Source organism: Myxocyprinus asiaticus, chromosome 15 (assembly GCF_019703515.2).
Source record: "Myxocyprinus asiaticus isolate MX2 ecotype Aquarium Trade chromosome 15, UBuf_Myxa_2, whole genome shotgun sequence".
In the NCBI taxonomy this organism is placed as follows: Eukaryota; Metazoa; Chordata; class Actinopteri; order Cypriniformes; family Catostomidae; genus Myxocyprinus; species Myxocyprinus asiaticus.
The window spans coordinates 28,272,947-28,293,054 of NC_059358.1; the positions used below are offsets into that span (position 1 = coordinate 28,272,947).

At 37.0% G+C, this 20,108-nt stretch overlaps 1 protein-coding gene across 4 annotated transcripts in view; it reads right to left on the bottom strand.

Moving 5' to 3' along the window:
- LOC127453426 (ephrin type-B receptor 5-like) overlaps positions 1–20,108 on the bottom strand; it is a 71,551-nt gene that overhangs the window by 36,226 nt on the left and 15,217 nt on the right. For 3 of the 4 annotated variants that reach the window (XM_051719744.1, XM_051719742.1, XM_051719743.1), the window contains exon 2: positions 5,180–5,244. The exons of the other annotated variant lie outside the window; for it this stretch is intronic. In XM_051719744.1, coding sequence (XP_051575704.1) covers positions 5,180–5,242 — 63 coding nt within the window. In that variant the 5' untranslated portion in view covers positions 5,243–5,244. The remainder of the gene's footprint in view (positions 1–5,179; positions 5,245–20,108) is intronic. 4 annotated transcript variants of the gene reach the window in all.

Sequence of the window (20,108 nt, forward strand, 5' to 3'; positions counted from 1 at the left end):
GGAGAACACGAAAGAAGATGTTGGGCAGAATGTTCATTCTGCTCTTTTCCATACAATGAAAGTGAATTGTAAGCAGGGGCTGTCCGACCAAAAAAGCACCATGATAGATCCATAACATTAGTGCATATATGGAGTGTTATATATGAAGTCTCCTGAAGTGATAAAATAGATTTGTGTAATGAACAGACTGAAATTTTAGTAATTATTTACCGAAAATATTTAACCATGTCTCATAACAACTCATAATAATTTGAATGAAATGGTGAAATCCTAAGATGTAATATGAAAAGTTACAACTTTTAAACCAACCAATCAACAATCAACTTTTAAACCGATACAATACAGGCATCAAATTTGAGCTTGCCTACTATAAAAGCACTTTATTGTAGGAAAGGAAACATCTGTGAACAAACTTGGTTTCCCATTCCATTTATTTATGCAATACAAATGACTGATGCAGGTATGTCAATAACCTGTGATATGCTTCCCACACAAATCGTGGCTAAATCAAATGTAATCATACAAGTTGGGTTGTAAGAATAAGTATGACTTTCACACCAGCCAGTCAGGGGATTCTCCCCTGTATCCTTCTAAAACATGACAATTAGTTTCTTCTGTCATACACAGCATGCTCTTTACCCTTTAAATCATGCTTATGGGTTTAATTTAGATATCGAGTTTGGGTTAGTGCATAAAATTAATAAGCATGTACACAATGTCTGACACATGGAACTTTCGCTTACTTCCACATTATATCCGGGGATTTGCACGTCTACAATTCCTACAAATTCATACTAATGAACTCGTACGATTTCATATGATTTTGACAGCTTGTACGAAATTCGTACGACTTTTCATGAGATCGGTTTGTAGGCTTCCCATGTCTTGTTCCAAACCCTGATGTTTATTTTATTCCGTGGTTCACAAAAGTTATTTTCCTATAACATTTTCACATTTTATGGTTATGTTTAGATTTAGGGTATGGATAAGGTTTTAAAACTGAAAAATAATATAAACGCTTGTTCAAAACCCCAATATTTATCTTTCTTCTGTGGTACCTAACGGTGATTTTCCTATTAAAATCATTGTTAGATTAAGGTTTTGGATAAGGGGTTAAACTATATGGTTAGATTAGGGTAAGGGGTTAAAATTAGGAAAAATCCTAATAACAACATTATTTATTCATTAATTATTTGTTCATTTATTTTTCTCTGTGGGAGTTAAAGAGCCCATATTATGCTAATTTACAGGTTCATAATTTTATTTTGGGGGTCTACTAGAATAGGTTTACATGCTTTAAATGTTAAAAAAAGACATTATTTTTCTCATACTGTACATTTCTTTTCCCCATTCTTCATCATCTGGCTGAAATGCTCTGATTTACCTCTTGTCTCTTTAAAGCCCCCCTTTCCGATAAGCCCAGTGTGCTCTGATTGGTCAGCTGGCTTAGTCTGTTGTGATTGGTCAACCGCATAGAGCATGTGTCGGAAATGTAACGCCCCTTACCATAACTGAGTTTCAGCTCCTGAGGCTTCGTGAGCAGCTCTGTAAACACTATTGTAACTATGATAACAGTGGCATCGGTTTTTGCCGTACCAGTCCAAGCCAGAGTCCGATAATGAAAGTTTGGAAGAACAAGCTGATTGACCCGAACAACCTTCACAAGCACGATTTGAGCAGGACGTTTCACAGTGGTACGTTTTAATTTTGTAGCTTTCTTACCAGTACACTGTTGATTATTGTGAACCTAACAAAGCTTCAAGTAAAAGACACGTAGTGCATCTAAGTTAGTCATCTTTTGCTGGAATGGGTGTAGCCAAACTTGTTCGCCCAAGCTATGAACGGAGAACAGAAGCTTACTCCCTCATTACTGTGTATTAGAGAGTTAGTGAGCAAGTTAACCGTGGACTACCATGGATAGCGGTCGTAACATTACAGCTTGTAATTATATAATTATATAAGACTCTTGAGATCGACCATTTTGTTACACAGTTTTAGGTAAAAGCTGGCCCACAGCTGAATAGTAAACCCTTACCAAAACAATAACATTACATAACAAGTTAGCCGAGCACTACCATGGATTGCGGACGTAAAATGACCATTCGTAAAAAGAAATCTATCTCCACACTTGATCACTATTCATGATAGTAAGAATGACAAACAATCTGCATGATTCTACACAATTGTAGGTAAAATTGGGCCTGCAGCTGATTAGCAAATCTATTTCAACACAATAACATTAGCTAGCAGGTTAGCAGAGACCTACAGCTGTGCACTGGGTGTACACCGTAGCTACCACAAAAAACTCTGCATTTGAACTCTGGGTAGCAGATAAATCCACAAATAATCAAACATTACAGGTTGTGATCCTGAAGTACCAGACTGTCCCAACAAAGTGCGAACTGCCCCATCTTTCAGGAGTAACCAACTTGAAAATACAGCATTGGTTGTGGTTGTACTACTAAATAATTAAAATAAATTTTAACCATTGAGACTTCAATTTGTCTGCCTTTGGAAGTCCAAACAAAGAGGTATTGCTTTCGCAGTGAAGAAAACAACGTCTTCTCCACATGGCAACAACACTAACCCAACTCATCCTGTCCTCGGCTATAACTACGCTTGTTTGTGGTTGGGCCAAAGTAGATACATAGATACTTTACGGAAGAAATGGCTGGACTGTAGTCCAGCCATTTCTTCCGTAAAGTATCTATTTTCTTGTAGTTCTTGAGCAGTGTTGTGTGTGGGAGAGAATAACTCCCTTTTGCTTTGTAACTTTGCAGACCTTTTACATGCACAAAGAGCTATATTACACAATAAAGGAAAGGTAAAATCCCAAAAAGCATAATAGGGCCTCTTTAAAGTTGAACATTTTTGTACAAGCAAACTCGATTTCTTACGCTTTTGCCATCTCATACTGTCATTACATGTCATGAGACAGGGGTTGAAAACATTCTCTTCCACCATAGCTCTCAAATCTCATTTGTGCAATTTGAATATGCACATATTGACGATTGGTTACTAGACACATGAGAATCAATGACATTTGGCATCATTGACATCAAACCTGGTGTGAGAAATCTTGATGAATACTTGAATATTTAAATATGTGCATGATTTGAGAGCTAAGGCAAAAAATATCAGTGAAGAACGACTTAATAAACTACCTAAAAATGCTCCTCACACAAGCTATTATATGACTTTAAAAGACTTATTATAAAGCGCACAAGTCTGTAGTGCACAAGAATGGACTACTTTTATGGTACTTTTTCATTTTTGGATCTTGACAGTCCCTGGTCACCATTCACTTTCAATGTATGGAAATAAGCAGTGTCATACAGGTTTGGAACAACATGAGGGTGTGTAAATGATGACAGAATTGTAATTATGAGTGAACTATCCCTTTAACAGAGCCTACTCTCAATTGAAGCATGGTGAAAATTGAGAGAAATAGTCAATATTGGAGTGATATAGAGAAGAAAATGCAATGTTAGCAAAGCTGTTGTGTGTTTATGGGACTCATGTCAACAGATCTGAATCCATATATCTGTGGAAAAGTGTATTATACCTTTTTATGGGGGGGGGGGGGGGGGGGGTGAATAACACAGATTGGATGCTATTGTGTGCTTTTTCCAGGAAACCCCAAATCTCTCCAGAGATACACAATGTAAAAATAACACACGTACACAGGCACACAGAGACATACACACACACACTCTGACTCACAGAAAGGCGGCAAACAACTGTCACACTGAAAAAGGGAGAGGAGAGGATGAAGAAAATAAATACAGACAGAATGACTAAAGAGAAAGAGAGAGAAATACTGGCTCAAAAACTGAACAGGAAAAGACTGCTGGAATATGAAGAGAGAGATTTAAGAAAGAGTGAGCATACACTGTGAGAAACATTTTGTCAGGTAACCTAAAAATGTGGTAAAAAAATACAAAAATAAAAATTGTAATATGACTGAATCAACCTGACTAAATTAGGTTACACTCACAAAACTTAGAGTACTTCTAAGGGTCAGATCAGAGTAGAAATAGCTCCTTAAAGTACTGTAACAACAGCATATTTGCAATTCGTTCTGGGAACAAGGAAAGAAAAGGACTTGAATGGAAAGAAACCAAGATGGGATGAACAGCTTGAGAGAAACAGAAGATGAGTGAAGGGGAGGAGGAGGAATTCAGTAAAGCACAGATGGATAGATCAACAATGATATGTAGACAGGCCGACTGACAGAAAGAGGGAGAGAGAGAGAGAGATGAAGGTGCAGGAAAGATTAAGGGAAGTAAGGACTGAGTTCAGTACTACTCAGTAGGTCAGAGGCCCAGAGCTGCTCAGGGCCACAGAGACATCAGATATCACGCTCGAGATGCCATCAAATACACACATGAAAGGATGAAGGAATTGAGAGAGGGAAGGTTTAATATGCCCCATTTCTTGTCCTTTCAATGAGGTGGGATTAAAGCAGAAAGCACACACTCACAATCACAATCTCTAACCCGCTGGACACCAACACACAAGTAAGAGACCATCGTGTACAATCAATAACATCAGAATACGCTAAAGTGTGATTGTTTTCTCCACCGTATGTATTTACTGTAACCCATGTGTTCTGTTCTGTCTAAGCCATGAATTTTAATACATTTGTAATTAATAAATTTTAATTTGATCTGAAACGGGCTTTAAAATTACACTTAACTTTGAAGTATCAAATTGATACTTTCTGACTTTTTACATTCTGAACTATAAAATAAATTTAAACTTGATAACCTGCTTTGAATGTCCTCCATAAAAAAAAAAAAAATGTCAAATAAAATGTCATTTGTGAAATAAAACATGAATAAATGCAATTAATTTTTATATTATTTTAAATTATGTTATAGTGTTTTAATGTGTTTTTGTGGGGATCAAAATAAACCCAAACAGAAACAGTGTAACTAGAATCGAGACCAGTCATATTTCTGCTTCACATTTAAGCTTCAATAATATCCTTCTACTGGGTTTGATTAGGTCAGAGCAACATATTTAAAGAATTTGGTTAATTTAAAAAACATTTTTTTTTTTACATCATTGGGGTCTCTGGGACCCCAAACATAAAAACAGTAATGTCAATCTCAATAGAACATGAGGGTTAAATTGCAGTGAATGTGTGCTGTCTAATCTAATTCATGAATCTTACCCCTGTGTCAGGATACGTTGTCCAACCCAGTTCAGCGGTAGACTCAGTAGTATCCAGCAGCATAACTGATGGAGGCAGACAGAGACAGAAAGGGAGAGACAGACAGATGGACAAATATAGACAACGAAAGAGATTTAATTAGTTATGTTTATATTTTTAGCATTATTTTATTTAAATTAAATAATATTATATCATCTATAGTTGGGTCCAGAAATCTGTGTGAGAACACTATTGAAAATGCTTCTATTTTGCATCTCATTTAATAGATATTCCTAATAATTATGAATTACACTGTTTCTGTCAGGTAACCAAAAAAAAAAAAAAAAAAAATGTGCTTCATTATGGAGCTAGAACAATGACTTAAATATTTGAATCTGCAATGTGTTCATTTGAATTTAAGACATGTGACATTTAACAAAACTGATGATTTTTGTGGTGTATTTTATAAATTTGTGATTTTAAATCAAGTTTTTTATTTTTATGTTTTAGTGGTGGAATTAGCTGTATACATTCAGATTTTCAAATTTTCAGTAAAAATAAAATCTGAAATTTTACATCAAATTCCACCTTCAAAAATTCAAAACAAAAAAAATCTGCTATTCAAAAAATAATAATAAAAAAAAGTCTAATATTCATATGAACATATTTCAGATTTAAATGCTTTAGTCATTGTTCTAGCTCCATACTTCATGCGGTAACATGAAAATGAACTGGTTTTATTCAAATTAAAATAAAGTTAGGCCTACTTAACATGTCTAAATTAACTACATTTGACCAACAAATGTTTTTTTATTTATTTATTTATTTATTTATTTATTTTTTTAAGATTAAATAAAAGAGAAATTGATTTTTAAGGTAACAGTTGAACATTTTGCAATGTAACAATTTAAGTGAAAAGTTCAGCAGAAAATTTTTAATTGAAAAAAACAAAATATTTTTCTGTTTATTACCAGGTTTAAATTAGATTTTGAATCTGACATTTTCAATTTGGACATTTGGACCCCACTGAATGTAAAAAGAAGAGCACAAATTATAGGAGAGGCCCTCCAGAAAAATTTGTCCTCAAAAACACTAGCTAAACAACACACACACAACACTGCAAGGCGTCTGTCACTTTCCCATATGACAAATGCACCATGGGCAAAACATCTGTCAAAATACAGTCTTATCCCATCATATCAGGCTTTCCCTGACATTCATCTAATGAACAGTGTATCACTGAGTGAGAGAAAAGAGATATTTTGAGTCCATAATACTGTTTACAAATGAATTATTTCTGAAATGTTTAAATAATACACATATTTTTCCAGATGAGGGCCTGAGCTGTGGCTCTTCTGGGCAGCATGAAATGGGCCAAGCCCTCATCTAAAGACCTTAAAATCCCACAAACTGAACAAACTGAACAGAGCAAACAGAAATACGCACCGTCATATGCATGGCACATGTTCACAGAAGGCAGAAATCACACACACACACACATTTTATACAGATCTAATGATAATTTATATCCCCTGACCCTAACCCTAACCCTACCCCTAAACCTAACCCTCACAAAACCTTTTTGCATTTTTACATTTTCAAAAAAACATCGTTTAGTATGTTTAATAAGCCATTTCCCTCATGGGGACCGCTGGCTGGGCCCCACAAGGTAGGGGATCTCAGGTTTTACTCTCCCTTTTGGGACATTTGTAGTATAAACATGTATACACACACACACACACACACAAAACTCAGCTGTCAAATATACTGAGGATGAGAGTGTTTTTAATTTTATCTCCCCCTCCTCTTCAATTTGCCCTTAAAACCATGAAACTGATATTATTCTGTGGCTTACGCTAAATCCACCCCCTCCCCTCCCTCTCTCTTGTGCGTAAACAGATTTTTTTTTAAGATTATGCTCACAGATGGGGACCCCACAAATCTCTCCACCAATCCATCATTTTCTGTCTCTTGCTATTTGGTTCGTATCCATCTCCTCTTTTCTTCTTGAAGACTTAGTGATGTCTTGATGGTTGGGATTAGGGAGAGCTTTAGTGTTTTTTACTTTAGGAGAGAGCAAACATGAAAAGAGGACACTTTTATAACTGTTTTGGCAATCTTCTGCTTTTAAAGGATTAAACCCTTCTAGTGAAACTTTGTTAATGGTTCAAACAGGACAGAGACAGCTATAATGCAAAACATACAGTGGAGTCCAAGAGTCTAAGAGACTAAATGCTTCTATTTGCATTTTTCTCATTTAATACAACATTTCTCATGACAAATTATATAATCAGCTTAACAATTTTACTGAACAGTTGAATGGGAAAAAGTACATGTATTTGAAAATGTGAAGAATTTGGCATGTTCTCCGTAAGCTTTAAAGAGAACATGCACTCAAGCTGGCATGGACTGCACCAGTTTTATGCAAAACCTGATTATCTATGTTATCTAGAATGATTTGAGAATGTTCCAAAGGGCATCTTATGTGCTTTAATGGATGCAAGGAGATCTGACTTTTTATACAAAGGAGTTAACATGGTAAAGATCACAAATTTGCTTACATTTCATTAGTAATCTAGATATAGTACCAAATCTTAAATATTTTTCTTAATCCAAATGTATAACTTTTCTTTGTTTTAAAGTTTTTAGAATCCCATTTTTTCAATATGGTCTCAGACTCACTGACCTCAGTGTACCTAGAACAAAACTAGGCCAAAAAATGTCTAAATATTCCAGTTTGAAAATAATTTCTTCTAATTCAAACTGTATCTATCAACTAATGTATTAATTGCATCTTAAATTTCACTATTAAAATGTTTTATGATAATGAATTAATAGAAGTATTTTTTTATTTGTCTGTTCTTCATGAATTAAAAACAATTTAAAACAATCTATATTTTTCGTCTAAGCGGAGAACTGCTTTAACTTCCAGCATTTAATCTTCATAAAAGCAATACAATGAAATTCATGCTGATTCTGCATGTCACATTTTGGCTGACCATTAGCGAATACGCACCAGTTGCTCTCTGGCTTTAGAAGGCATTTTCTGCAGAGCATTTTCATGCATCCTTTTCAACACATTCAATGAATGCTGCGGAACAAATGTGATTATGTCTACACACTTAGTGTGGTGTTTGCAATTAGTAAATGGAAGTTATGCCAAATGATAGAATACCCACAAGAAAAATACTACAAAAACTTCCACACTTATTGTCACAATTAACATGGCATTATTCATAAAGTTGAATCTTTATACTTCATGCACGCACACACTCAAACACATACACAGTTTTATTAGCACCTACTCAGCAAGTCATAAGCACACAGACACACAAATGCACACCATTAATCTTTGACCCTAAACAATAATTTCTATTCTGTATATGAATATATATACAGAATATAAAATCTTTCTGTATATATATATATATAAAATAATTTTTTATTTATTATTATTTGACACACATTCAAGTGTGCACACACATACATAGAGCAACACGCAGTGTTTAACATTCCCTACTTTTATCTCTAATCATTCTACATAGGATGACTTTTACTATAATAATTCACACTTCTTGTTTGTGGCATTGTAGATGTAAGTAAGTTAAATACAATACGTATGGACTTATAAAAATTGCAATTACGTAAATGTATAACGACAGTGAAATGAAACCATGCATGCATAGGAGAATCATGGACAATCTACCATGAAATCGTAAGCTCATGGTTTGTTAACTAACATTTAACACATATGTTTATATGTGGGAGTGCATCTGCCTCTTACTTGACAAACCAGCATAATCAAGATAAATAAAGATTACATAAAAATGTGTGGCACTTAACATCAAATTCAACTACATCTATGGCTTCAAAAAGGTTCTAAGGCACTATTAATAACCATCCAAATGAATGTATTATATATTACAGACATCAGGAGAGAATCAATTATTAGCCGTCTTAAGTGCTAAAATAATCTAAAACTCCAAAATTACCTGATGTACACATTCGCACACAGACGACCATGAGGACAGCTCGAGGTGCCTCAGTGGGTAGAATATTGTCTCTCCATCTGTAATTGTGGAATGAACAGAGCTAACAGGGAAGTCAATGAAAACACATGGGCTAGTTTTATGATCATTTTTGCTTGTTTTTAAGCTTTAAATCGAGTCACCATCAACTGCCATTTTCTCAAAAAGACAGAGTGGAATTTTATTTATTGATTTATTTAAAACATCTCCTTTTGTGCTCAACAGAAGAAAGATAGTCATACAGGTTTGGAATGACATGGGGGTAAGTAAATGATAACAGAATGATAATTTTTAGGTGAACTATCCCTTTAAATCAGACTATCTAAGTAGCACTTAAGTCACCACCTTATACATTTTTGTATTGCGCTGATGAAATTATAATGTTAGCTATGCATTATGAGTGTAATTAGATTAGAGGCACAAAACTATTTTAAAACTGTAAACAGATCAGATATTACAAATTAAACACAAAAATAAAACTTACTGAAAACCTTGATGTGCTCCTCTATAAAGCAGATTTATCTATACAGGCTTATACAGGCCTAGCTGGTAAACAGGGATTATATTCTCACATTCTCTTGAATAAAATATTTTCTACAGAGGTGGTGTGTCAACAAGATTAAATCTGTTTGCGGTTTCAGTCTATTACTTTCTAATCTGCGTGGTTGGAAATATTAGACCGCTATACTGAACAAAAATAGGTGAGAATCAGTTTCATCTAAGGCTCTCCCTTACGTTATTTGTTCCTCACTGTAATTAAAACTGGATGACTTGAACTCCTAAATAGCTTCTGAGACAGCCTGTGACCCTGAGCGTGGACACTAATAATATGCCGTTCTGCACTCAGTGAGTCCATTGTCATCCAGAGAGGAACAGGAGTGATGGGAATGTCTGCACACTGATGGAAGCAAAAACTGCTGTGTGGGCCAAACCAAGTAAGTGCTAGAGTAATGCACTCCACTGACATGTCATTCTTATTCCTGTGCCACACACACACACACACACACACACACACACACACACTGTTCCCCTCACTCTTTCTCTCTGTCCCCCCTCTTTTTGTGTTTATTATTAAACAGGAAAGTGACAGAAGGGCCCTGTTAGGGCTTAAACACAGAGATACATTTAGTTACATTATTGATGTGAGAGAGTGGAAGAGAGAGACAATGTTTGTTTAAAAAGCTGTGACACAGAAGCACTGAAAAAAGAGAGACAAGCATCTAGAGACAGAGAGTGTGACAGAGGACAAGAGAGAGGGTAAAGAGATAAGAAGATGCATTGATTTTTTCGCCCTATACAGTTTTAAAGGGATAGTTCACCCAAAAATGAACATAATTCTTTCACTCACTTTTATATCATTCCGTAACTGTCTCTTTCTTGCATGGAGCACGAAAGGAGATACCTACAGTACTCTACAGACAAATTACGCATATTGTCAAAATTGAGTTGGGACTGAAATTGGGTCACTATGCTCAGATTCAGAGAAAATGGACTGTGAAAAATGCAAGTAACTGCAAAATCCAAACAAATGTTTTTTTTTTTTACTCTTTTGGCATAGTTACTGCATTTTGCTTTGCAGGGCAGTACTGTTGCAGAATGTCCAAGCTGCTCTTTTCCATACAATGACAGTGAGTGGTGACCATGACTAGAGTTGCCACCAGATCCATAAAATATGGAATTGTCATGTATTTAAAGATGGAATGATGATTGTCCCGGGCCAAGACAGACCTCGGTGACGGTGAAATCGTTCAAGGGCAGGGGTTAAATTGTGTCGGAACAAAGAAAAAATAAGAACAAATTGGCAACTTGTTTGCAAATCCATTCCATTATATGTATGCTTCAGTCCATTTTTTGTTTGATGATGATATATTTCACACATTAGTGAGTTTACTTGCTCAAAAAACTTTCAATTATATAACATTAGGTATTGTGCCTCTCTCTGGTCCAGTGGTTCTCAAAGTGTGCCCCCCACTTAAAATCGACTTCAATTTCACACATTTAACAAAAATAGTGACAATACACGCAAGAACCAATGAGTGCAATTTCTTCTCTGCCTTTTCTCCTTCCTTGTTTAAACTTTCTCCTGCCAATGCAACACATCCTCTGCGTGCAGCTCTCGACAGCCCAACGTGTGTAGGCCTGAGCGGTGTGACAAAGACGTTCTCACGCATACCACTTTCAAATAGGTGAAAAGGTGAGTTAACACATAAATTTCAGCCTGTTCCTCACACAACCCTATTGTATGGCTTAAGAAGAATTTAAATATAAGGCATGAGTGTTATGGACAACTTTTATAGTGCTTTTATGTGCTTTTGGAGCTTGGACAACCACAACGATCATTCGTCAGTCTTATGTTTCACTGATGAAAAAAGTCAAACTGGTTTTAAATGACGAGGGTGAGTTAAATGAAGGCAGAAATGTTCATTTTTAGGTGAGCTATTACATAGGCCTATTAACATTGCTCCTACACAGAACCTGATTTACCATACGGGCCATGCTCGTCTTAGGTCTGTTTTTATTTTTACTGGTTATTAAAGTTTTCCAGTATCATTGATCAGGTGGAAATTATTGTGCATAGGTCTGGACTGCTCCCGAATCAGTGCGTATATGCCGCTGTCACATTGTACCTGTTACTTTTCTCAGTGCTGGCCAGTATGTGCCAATCACAGTCTTTTATTATTCCTGGATGAGGATTTAAAAAATGCCTTTGTAGATTCTGCTGAGGCGGATTTCCGTTCACAGGTATGAACCCTTGCAGATATTACATTTTAGCACAAATAACTATCCAGTGTAAAAAGTTTTTCTTGTTTCAAAGGGCCACTGTTCTTGTCAGCTGCGGACCCTGGAAGAGGCAGCATATTCAAGTGTGTCAACGTTCTGTAGAAGAGCACAAGACAGCATGCCCCTGCATACAGATGTGCATTCTACAATCTGTTCCGTAGATTTCATGAATTATGCAACCAACTGCTGCCAGTTTTGACACCCACTGATCTGTAGTTGCAATTTTGCTGGGTTTATTAAAAAGCTTTATACCTAGAGCTAGTAGTTTTGTATCCAGGACCACTCATATCAAAACCATATTACCAATACCAAGTATTCACCAGTGTTGTAGTACTCAAGACCGAATAAGGAGTCATCAAAAAATATACAGTATCATGAGTGCTTCGACTTATCTGACAAACATTCCTCTGACTGACCAAATAAGTGATTATGACGTGTGTCCTGTGTGTCTTGTGTGTCCTCTGTCAGCTGTGTATATAATCAGAACTAGTGATTTTGATTTCACGAATGAATATTTTTTTTTGCCATTTCTTTTCAGTGAATTAGCCAAAAAAATATAAAAAAGGTCTGAACTGAATTGCACAGTCTAATTTGTTTGGACTGCTATCTCACTGAATCATTTGCAGTGGTGTCTCACTCAGCAAAACAGTATCAGGATATTGAAGAGCACTCTGCTGGATAAAGTTGATATTTACCTACAATCATTTGAAACAAAAGGCTGCTTTTTTAAAAGGTAACTTTGAAAAAACTTCAAATGGTGCTGTGTCATGTGAATAAGGGGCTGTTCACACTACACACGCTTTTGCGTCCATACTGTTTTTCAGTTGTTTTTTAATGTAAACATACTAAACAGATGTCTTTGACCATTGCACCGTGTATCACTGTGTTTTCAGCATCTCACGCAGGAGAGTCACAGTTTTTTATAAGTTCTTTTGTCAAGTTAAAAGGAACTTCAACTGTTAAAAATGTGTCTCACGACGCCTGTGTTCTACTCTGTTTGTTGCACTGCGAGTTGCTTTTTTAACTTGTTCGGTCTGAATGGCCTCTAAGTCTTTTAGAAAAGCTTTAACCATTAACAATATAATTGCTATTTATACTGAAGAAAATGTAAAAATATGTCTCAATGTTATTAGAATTCAATGGTTGGGTGTTGTTGAAAAAAACTTGAGGTAAAAATGCTTGCTTGACATACTATGAATGGAAGTAGTACATTGAGGAAATCACAAACAAATTTGAAAGTAAAGGTTTGTATTGTTTGTATTGCCATGCAAAGTCACATAGGAACCTTGCACTTAATTTTGTTAACACTGATATTTTACACTTTTAACACTGACATTATTTTATTTTATTTTTTTGCATTTTACAATAATAATAACATGTAATCAATAATGTTTTGTTATTATTATTTAATTATAAAAGGTTTTTAACTTTTTGGGGGGGATGGGGAGGATGGGTCATGTCATGTCCCTTGTTGGACAGCGAAATCATTCAGGGGGTGAAATCATTCAAGGGGGAACCCCATACTTCCTAGTTTCCATGGGACCAAAACCCGTTTCGCAGAGTGAATGCATTAACTTCCTGGTTTTCACAGGACCAGAACCCATGTCTCAGAGTGAATTAATTTACTTCCTGGTTTACATGGGACCATATCCCATGTCTCAGAGTGAACACCATTACCTCCTGATTTCCACAGGACCAGAACCCATGACTCAGAGTGAGCAATTACTTCTAGGTTTCTACGGGACCAGAACCTGTCTTAAAGTGCACACAATTTACTTCCTAGTTTCCACGGGACCAGAACCCAAGTATCAGAGTAAACACGATTACTTCCTAGTTTCCACTGGACCAGAACCAGTGACCTGAATTGAGCGATAACTTCCAGGTTTCCAAGGGACCAGAACCAGTCTTGGGGTGAACATGACTACTTCCTAGTTTCCACGAAACTACATGTGACCAGAACCCATGTCTCAGAGTGAACCAGTTTACTTCCTGATTAACATGGGACCAGAACCCATGCCTCGGAATAAACTTGATTACTTCCTGGTTTCCATGGGACCAGAAGCCATGTCTAGGAGTGAACACTATTACTTCATGGTATACATGGGACCAGAATCTGAATCTCGGAGTGAGTGATTACTTGCTGGTTTCCACAGGATAAGAAGCCATGTCTCGGAGTTAACACAATTACTTCCTGGATTCCACGGTACCAGGATCCATGACTAGGAGTGAACACGGTTACTTCCTGGTTTCCACAGGACCAGAAGCCATGTTTCGGAGTGAACACGATTACTTTCTGGTTTTCATGGGTCCAGAAGCCGTGTTTCAGAGTGAACACGATTTCTTAATGGTTTCCACAGGACCAGAAGCCGTGTTTCAGAGTGAACACGATTACTTCCTGATTTTCATGGGACCAGAACCCGTGTCTAGGACTGAACACAAAATTGCTTCCTTGTTTCCACAGGATGATAACCCGTGTCTAGGTGTGAACAAGATCACTTCCTGATTTCCACAGGACCAGAAGCCATGTTTAGGAGTGAACACAATTACTTCCTGGTTTTCATGGGACCAGAACCTGAGTCTCTTTTAATTTTTTTTGGTCACAAATTCTCTCTTATACCTTTGTATAATGCTGTGCAGCATGCATATAATAGATTTATAAAAAATAATAATAATAAAAATAAAATAAAAATTCCTTTAATAAACATTATCTTTATGTGCTAGGGTTTAGAATGATGTGTGGGTGTCCAGCATTAACAGTGCTGTGCCTCTGTGAGTTGTGTTCACTTGAGTGCTCAAAGACTTGCTCTCACTCTGGGGTGTGGGCTTGCTTATGAAAGGCTAATGCTTTCTGTCTTTTATATGGAGACTCTGTGTGTGTATGTGGCTTTCTAGGTTCCCAGAAGTGTTAACACACAGTGCCACAGTTCACGCTTGATTAGTCAGTCCTGCTCGAGTCAGCTCGCTACAACATTAATCTTGCTGTAATACTGAAGATAGAGTTTTCTACTCCAACACCTTTACAGGATAGTCTCATACACACATGGCAGGACTTTAACTTGACTATACCTACTCCACACTTGACAATCACGTTTGTACACAACATATACATGTATGATACTCATTGTACAGTGGAGCTGAGTCCACTTGTAAAATGTTTTTCTAATTTAATAAAGCTTAACAATTAGACTAAAAATTTTAATTAATAATGTAAAAAATACTGAAAGTATTTCATTAGTTACCAAAAAAGAAAAAAAGAAAAAAAAAATTGTAATCTTAATATTTCTTATTCATTTTACATCAAAACATTACTTTGTTTTACATAAAAAAGTTTATTTTCAGGTGAAATTAGAATTTGAATTCCAGATTTTCGATGTGGGCTAAGACGTTTGGACCCAACTTTATGTATACAAATGCATTTGATAACCACTAGTCTTTCTAAATATATTAGTGCAAAAAAAAAAGTTCTGCACATTTATAGCCAGAGGGTCATGACAGAGCTAATGTGTCACTGACTGCACAGTTTCCATTTGGTTGCAGTGTGTTTATGTGTGCTTGTTTATGTATGTAACTTTGGCAGTTTCTCCTTCATATGCTCTAGATGTCTTTATGTACAGACAGTCACCCTACCCCTACCCCTAAACCTAACCCTCACAGAAACCTTTTGGTATTTTTACATTTTCAAAAAAGCATTGCTTAGTATGTTTTTTAAACCAATTGAATTACAGGGACACTATAGGGGTGTCCTCATAAACCACATTTATAGCATAATACCCTCGTAATTGCTAGTGTGTAACCTAAAAACATTTCCTCGTAAACCCCAAAAACCAACTTACACAAACACACACGCACACACGCACGCACGCACGCATGCACGCACACACGCACGCACACACACACACACAAACAAACATACAGTCACTTCCTCATCACCAACAAACTACAGAGATGGAAAGAGAGAGAGACAGGGATTAACATAATTCCAGCTTTAAGTTCAAGCACGTCAGTGTATATTATCAGAACTCCTCATTTTGGGGCTAGCTTGAATTTAAACTGGTCTGTGGTCTATCAAGAAATGTTCCAACTACTTTGGCTAGAGTTATGTAAAGGTTAGGAACAAATGTTTCTAAAATAATGTAAATGGAATATTCTTATTACATTATTCGATAGAAGTTCTCACATTGTTTGGAGAAAACTTCATAGTACAATATTGTTCTAATGTCCTTTAAAGTAAAATTCTGGACAAACTCAGAGTGGACAAAAACAGGTACACAATGGGCAGGTACAATGTGAATATGATTGTTATAATCACAATATGACTTTTTGTCCAAATTGTGCTATCTACTATGAAAACAAGACATTTTCACATTCCCACAACCACAATGTAACATTTGGAAAATGTTTAAAGGACATACATTTGTTAGCTGGTCTGTCTTTCACTAAATAACGCTGCTTATGACTCACCAGGGCACTGGCAGCACCCTTCTTTTTCTGTAGCCTGCAGATGCAGACCTGGACAGCTTTGATTTGGCCCTAGAGGCGTGCTGTATTTTTCAGCTAGATCTCATCAGTGGCTAGACCTGTGCAGACACCGGTTCACCAGGGGACAATAAAATGTTCTTTTCTTTTTTTTTTTCTTTTTTTTTTTATCCTGCCTTTATTTAACCATGTTAGTCAAACTGAGCTGCACAAAATGCATTTGCAAAAATCTTCCCTTGCAACAGTGGAGGGTGAATCATGGAACATACAGTAAAAAGCAGCTCAGTATGTTCTGCCATCTTTGCTCTTAGTGGGTTGACATCTCCACTCTTTTTTTTCTACAGTACATTGGGCTATTCAGATGAACGCTGTGCATCCAGAAAGTTAGTGCCATAGGGCAAATGTATAAGACCATAAAAAACTGACAATTTTGCTCTGTAATCTACACTATAATAATGTTTTGGTTTTGTATTTTTTAAGGTAAATATGCTTCATATGGTAACAATATTATTTAATAGGACTGAATCAGCTTGACTGCATTTGGTTACACCAATGAAAGTAATTTTAAAGAGTCAGGTCAGGTACGAATAGCTCCTGGAAAACCACTAGAAATGGCTTGACAAGCTCAGTTTTCTGAGCTTGTTCTTTTCTGTGTTGACATATTTCCTATTGCATCAGGAAATTGGGGTGGGACATATCAAAATAGCCAATAACTTTAATTTACATCACCACTATAAATATGATTTGCTATATGAGTTGCATTCAAAGTCGCATACTGTCCGGGAATGTACTGCATTTAACAAAGAATGTACTTGGCCATTAATAAAATATGTTCTTTAGGTGTGCAGGTGAGCAGTACGAATACATTCCCAGACATATTTCATCCAATAAAATTTTCCGACTTGTGCCACAGTAGTCCTTCTGTCAGTTCAGACCAGACTGGATTGCCTTCGTTGCTCTCGTGCATCGATGAGCCTTGGGCATCCAACACCCTGTCGGTGGATTGTGGTTTGTCCCTCCTCGGACCATTGTTGGTAGGTACTCACCACTGCTAACCGGGAGCACCCCACAAGTCTTGCTGTTTCAGAGATGCTCTGACCCAGTCATCTGGCCTTAACAATTTGGCCCTTATCAAAGTCACTCAGGTCTTTACTCCTGCCCATTTCTACTGCATTCAACATGTTGACTACGAGAAATTAATGTTTTAATGAAATAATGTTCGCTTACCATCTAATCTACCCAGACCTTCTATGTGGCCTTGTTAGGAGATGATCAATGTTATTTGATTCAGCTGTGAGTGGTCATAATGTTTTGACTCACCAGTGTATATCACTTACAGTTAAAAAGAACTGCCTAATTAGCGGTTCTCTGCCATTTTCTTTCCAGCGTTTTGAATCTGATGTCTCCTCAGCTCCTGTGGCATTATGAGATAGTTCAGTGTCCAGTGGATTTGTATTTCAGAATCTTGGCAGTTGTAGTAGGTCATCCGAGTTTTTATGATTTATTACTACTGTTTTATGAATATTGATGAGTATTCAGACATACTGCTCAATTGATATGTTATTTTAGTATACTATGTAGTTGGGAAGTATGCAAATTAGGATACAGGGTTGCTATTGCTAGGCTGCATCCGAAAACCAGAAAATGCAGCTGTATAGAAAGGTAGGATGAAAATATGGTGCTTTTCAAACTGTTCTAAAACAAGTTTCCATCCAGTTCCAGTATTTTTAGCAAGTCAGTTCACTTGGCAGCCATCTTTGGAATGCTCCAAGGCAGCCATTTTCCATGTAAACAAATGGCATGCAAGTGCAGCTCCTATCACTACTGAAATGAAGTCTGACAACATTGGTATCATAAACTGTGTTCTTTACCTCAGATTTAGCTAAAAACACTTCAAAATAGTTGATTGACAAGCGATGTCTGTCTCTAAAAGGTGATTGGCTCTTTTACCTGTAAGGCGGGACTTCCATTCTACATCCATTGGCCATTGGGCATTCCCATTTCTCCCATTCATTTTAATGGAAGTGGCCATTTCTGCCAAATGGTCTCTGGTTCCATTCATTCAAAAACGCTGTCAGTTAAGCCATTAACTGACTAGGCAGCAAGGCAGAAAGTCAGCTGCCTACATTATCAGATGCAGCCCTAGTCAGTTAGGTGGTAGTGGATGGTTTTAGAGTGAGGGACATTCTCATTCTAGAGAGCTTTTGATTAGACAAAATGAATAAGTGCAAGATGAGTCATTAATACTTTTGTTCTGTTTAACTAAAGAACTCTACATTTTAAATGCTGATATCTGACTAAAAGCCACAAAACTCTCATTTAGATTTCATGGGGTCTTTAATATGTAAGTTTTCACATATAACAGTGTAGCCTATTAGCTATGTTATTTGATTAGTTTGATTTTAAATAGTTAAGTGTCAACTTTCCTTCCTTTTGTTAGTCCGAACAGCCTTCATGACTCAAACCTGGTTCCTGTATACCCTCTCCCTTTTTATCTTGTTAGTGGCCATTCTTTATGTGAGTTAGTGAATGTGTGAGGTGAGCAATCGGAAGGGTTGGCATTGTCAGGGGGAGAGGGTTAGCAAAAGATGGGAGTGGAAGAGAGCAGGGTGATGCAGTTTCTTCTGGGGCAACAGTTTGGACTTGATTGAGTACATATCCCTCATCTAGGCAAGCTGAGCTGCGTGACTCAATACACTGACAGCAAGAGACCTCGCTAGAAGATTACGTACACACACGCAACTACACACACATAAATCCAACCCGAGAAGAACTGGACATGAAACAGACCTAGAAATGAGAAAAGCAAGCCCAGTGAAGCTCAAGCCGTGCTGCCTGAGGGACCTTTTCATGGCCCTGTGTGAGACATGAAATTAAACCGCGCTCTCCTCCTCTCTCCCTGCACCTCTTCATCCTCATCTCCTCCTTCACAGCTCCCTTTTTTTTATATGGTCGTGGGTGTAAAAGCTGCTTTTAACAGAACGTGGGGCTTTTAAATCATTCTGTTTCTCTCAGCTAGTGACACCCTGCTGTGTCCTCACACACACTCCATTTCAACACAACACCCCTGCAGAGTCAAGTGATGGCTAATTACCACTAAAGGAGTGCTCAGTAATTTTTATAACCAGACCTCAGGGTTTGACCTTATAATGTTGTCTTCAGTCCAGACTGACAGCACTCTACCAGGTATAAACTCTCTTTCTCTCTCTCTCTGAGTAGAAATGGAGTTGGGTTGTGTTTTTAGAAGTTCTCAAACTTGCTTCACATTGTCGGAGAACCATTGTCAGAGAAAAATTGGCTGAAAAGACCAGCATGAACTTTCTTGTTGGTCTGAGTAGTTTATGCTGGTTTGGTGCTGGTCTAGCTGGTGGACTGTCATAGCCATGTTGTTCACTGGTAAAAATGCCGATCAACCTGCATGGTCTTTCTGATGAAGCTGGTTGACCAAGGATGGCTTGCTGGTTAAGCTAGAAATGATGCCTGGTAGGAACACCAGCACAATGGCATCCCAGCATCCAAAGCATAAAGTATATGCTGATCACCAGCAATGCTGGCTATTTCAGCAAGTTTCAATTCAAGTTTGTGAATCTAAAAATACTAATTTATCAAGACAATTACTACTTAATTATTTGTAGTTTTTTATGGCAACTGAACAAGCAGAGAAT